A 4303-nucleotide genomic window follows, 5' to 3' on the forward strand; every position below is an offset into this window, starting at 1 on the left:
AATTAGATACTCTACATTTCAGTGAATACCTAAATTCCTTTTATTAGGCATAGTATCTGAAGCCAAAAGTAGGCTGACTACAACCATTGTTTTTTGGAGTTAAGAAAAAAGACTTAAAGTAGTCTAAAGCCCAAAGGAATAATTCTAGAGCGTTCAAAAATTTGATTGAAATAAACACACTTGTTAGGTGCTGCTATTCCTTAAATCCTAATGATACAATGATGAACAAGAATAAACACAGTCTCTTCATAGAACTTACAGTCAGATAATATCCATAAATTAATTTCCAACTTTTCATTCACTCATTTCTCTAACAAATATTTAAATGCCATCTATTCGGAAGCACGGTGATATGTGTTGCAAATTCAATGACAAATTATAGCCACTGCTCTCAGGAATCTTACAGTCTAACAGAATCTGAACTCAATTCCTTCAGGACTTCCTGTGTCTATATGGATTGTATTCATCTGTCTTACCACTTCCATTTTTTCAGAGGCTAAAATTATCAATCAGTAACTATTACTTATAAAGAAGATCAGATGCATTGACCAGGAATTGTAAGTAGAGTTAAGGGCAATTATTAGTTTTCATATTTGGGATATCAAAAAATATATATATCTAAAAAGTAAAAACTGAAGGCGAAAATATCTCTTCTTAGATGATTCACAAGAGCCTTTATATTCAAGCACTATCATACCCGAGTGGCAGTTACCTGTTCTTAGCATATACAGTTACCTGACTCTTTCCCTTAAAATAAAACAGTCAAATTCATAGACGCAGTGAGCAAAATGATGGTTGTTACCCCGAGGGTGGTCAGGGAAGACAGGGAAATGGGGACTTACTAATCAATGGCTCTAAAGTTTTAGTAATGCAAGATGAGTCTAGAGATCTGCTATACAATATTATCCTCATATTGTTAATAATAATATTGTATTCTATGCTGAAAATCTGGTAGGAGAGTACTTCTCATGTTGAGTGCTCTTATACAACAAAATAATAACCAACATTTAAAAAAAGATAAAAACACACAAAAAGTTTCAGAATTGAAATATTTTAGTTTCATTATTCTAAGGATTCAAAAACTCCAATTGTTAGCAAAGATTAAATATTTCATATCTGCATCTTTATATATGATATGACATCACTAAAACCTAAAACTAGGACATAATAATACATCTCAGCTGCTTATCTCTAAGCAATTTAAAACCCCAGAGTAATAACCAGATTAGTCACTGTTAGTTTCTTTTCAGACAAATGAATATTTCCAAATAAGAACATGCTAAAACTCAAAAGTTTATATAATTAGAATGATATTAACACAACCCAAATCTTAATGCTCATTACGTTGTATCTCAATCCATCATTCTTATTAGATATATCGATGACCAAATTCACTTTTGGTGACCAATTAGGGCATCTGATCACATCTTCCAGTCACTGTAGAAATGTTCTGAAAAGGAATCAAGAGGATCCAACTTGCAAGTTGGTCTTTTTAGGGCATTCATTATTGTACAGTTGGTTGTGGACCTTAATTATGTTCTGTGCTCTCTTAGTCCATTCAACATTTCACCATATTAATGTTTCCTTTTGTTTTGTGTCTATATTAATGAAGGGAAGGCATATGTATGCTGTACTAATCCCTAAATGTCTTTGGAAGAATTCCTGATTCTTAATTTCAACAAAAACTTAATGTTTAAACAAAAATTGGTGCCAGTGAAGGTATTGGTATTGTGTCTATCCCAATCAGCCTCCACATTCATATTTTCACATATTTTGTGAAAACTCAGACTGCCCTTCCATGAACATAAGGAATCACACATTGCTGAATGAGTTCATTCTACGGGGAATACCTCAGACAGAGGGACTGGAGGCTGTGCTCTGTGCTATCTTCTCTTTTATCTACTTCTTCACCCTACTTGGAAATTTACTCCTCCTTAGAGCAATTGTTTCTTCCTCTACCCTTCACACCCCTATGTATTTCTTCTTCGGACTCCTGTCTATTTTTGACATATTGTTCCCATCTGTAACATGTCCCAAGATGCTATTGTATCTCTCTGGCCAGAGCCAAGTCATTTCTTATAAGGGATGTGCTTCACAGCTCTTCTTCTATCACTTTCTGGGTTCTGCTGAGGGCTGCCTCTATTCTGTGATGTCTTATGATCGCTTTGTTGCCATCTGTCACCCACTGAGGTATACGCTCATCATGAAGCCTGGAGTCTGTGTCGGCTTGGCCGTGGTAGCCGGGTTGGTGGGTTGTCTTCAGGCCACCATTCTGACCTCTTTTACCTTTCAGTTGTCCTACTGTGGCCCCAATCAGGTAGACTACTTTTTCTGTGACATTCCTGCTGTTTTACCCCTGGCTTGTATTGACAGTGCCCTGGCCCAGAGGGTGGGTTCCATAAATGTTGGATTTCTAGCTTTAACACTTTTGTTCAGTGTCTGTGTCTGCTACACTTGCATTGGGATTGCCATCCTGAGAATCCGTTCAGCAGAGGGCAGGCAGAAAGCCTTCTCCACCTGTAGTGCTCACCTGATTGCAATCCTTTGTGCCTATGGACCTGTAATCATCATCTATCTGAAGTCCACACCCAACCCCTTGCTTGGCGCCATGGTACAAATATTAAATAATGTTGTATCACCCATGCTGAATTCTTTAATCTATTCCTTAAGGAACAAGGAAGTGAAAAGATCCCTGAAAAGAGTATTCCAAAATATTTTACTTACTGTTTGTGAATAAATTATGAGTTATTATTGAGAATAAATGTTAAAATTAACATTATTCTTTGTCTCTTAATTCTGGATAAGGAATCCCAAGGGCATGGCAAACACTGGGAGACAGATTCCTTGTCCCTGTAATAGGTAGCCAGTAGTTCCTCTCTGTCCACATCAACATTCAATTTTATTTTATTTTTTTGCTCCAATTAAAATGTAATTGTTCCTGTTTTCTGCCTATAAGCATTTCAGTTCTTCCATCTTGTGAAGAAGAATATTAACTAACATTCATAGAGCATGATCTGTCTTCTGGGCATTGGGATGAACATGTCACATCCATCATCTTACTTCATCTTCACCTCACCCCTATAAAGTAGATTTCATATAATGTAGAAAATAGTTTTGAGGATTAAAACCTTCAAATAATGAACCCAAGATTACACATTAAGTAGCAAATCAGATCTCAAACTCAGTTGCAGTTAACTGCAAATCCCCTCGCTGCTGCAGATTCCTGTACCCCATAGCTACCCTAAGTGACCTGCTTGGCAATCTACTCATCCTAATTACCTCTCTCCAGAGCTCATGATACAAAGAAGTTGTTTGATAAATAATTGGTAAAATAAGTACTGACATAGGTTATGTCTATATACAGTCATCCCTCAATATTCATGGGTTCTGCTTTTGTGAATTCAACCACTGTGGATCAAAAATATTCAGAAAATAAATTTTACAAAGCTCCAAAAAGCAAAACTTGAATCTGCCTAATGTGAGTACTACATTGAATTAATGTGAATGAAGTGGTAGTAGACATTGTATTAAGTATTATAAGTAACCTAGAGATGATTTAAAGTATATAGGAGCATGTGCATAGGTTATATGCAAATATTACACCATTTTAAATAAGGGACATGAGCATGCTTGGATTGTGGTATTTATGGGGGTTCTAAAACCAATCCCCTGAGGATACTGAAAGATTACTGTATTGACTTTATCATTATCTCCACTTACTCTATTCTACTACCCATTTTTCCCACCTGTAGATGGTGGCACTGAGATACAGCAATTAGTGTCTTCACTCTATACTACTTCTAGTGATGCTAAAGTCAGCCCTAGACCCAAACCCTCTTAAGTCTTGCTGTGTCATAGTTTTCCTACTGCACTATGCTGCCAATATGCCAAAATACTCTTTAGTATAAACTCAGGGGGAAAGTATTTCTATCCAGTGTTGTCGAAGAGAAGATGGTCTAATTATGGGGCTTAATTAGCATGCTCATTTGATTTTCCCAGCAAGTTACATTTTGTAACCTAACTTCCAACAAGACTGGCGTTGATAACTACTTCTCAATTTTCTCAGAATATAAAGTGAAACAAAGGGCACTATTAATTGGAGATCCCACAGACATACCAGCTCTTAGTTTCCGTGACATTTTAGTTGTTCGTAGTTTTTCTATTCCATTTGTAATCCCCAAAGTTCTCTTTCTATTTGAAACCAGTAAACAAAAACAAGTGAGAATTCCTAATAAAAATGCTTACTTTATACATAGCATGAAGAAAAATGATAAAATGAAGCTCCTTCAAGCATAGTTAAATG

General features: G+C 36.1%; 1 protein-coding gene across 1 annotated transcript; it reads left to right on the plus strand.

Moving 5' to 3' along the window:
- Nucleotides 1-1798: 1798 nt before the first annotated feature.
- LOC108307065 (olfactory receptor 148-like) lies at nt 1799-2737 on the plus strand. Its single transcript, XM_017532267.1, has one exon. It carries the CDS (start codon nt 1799-1801, stop codon nt 2735-2737), a length of 939 nt encoding a protein of 312 aa, XP_017387756.1.
- The last annotated feature ends 1566 nt before the right edge of the window (nt 2738-4303 follow it).

The sequence above is a fragment of the Cebus imitator genome, unplaced genomic scaffold (genome assembly GCF_001604975.1).
Source record: "Cebus imitator isolate Cc_AM_T3 unplaced genomic scaffold, Cebus_imitator-1.0 Scaffold0, whole genome shotgun sequence".
NCBI lineage: Eukaryota > Metazoa > Chordata > Mammalia > Primates > Cebidae > Cebus > Cebus imitator.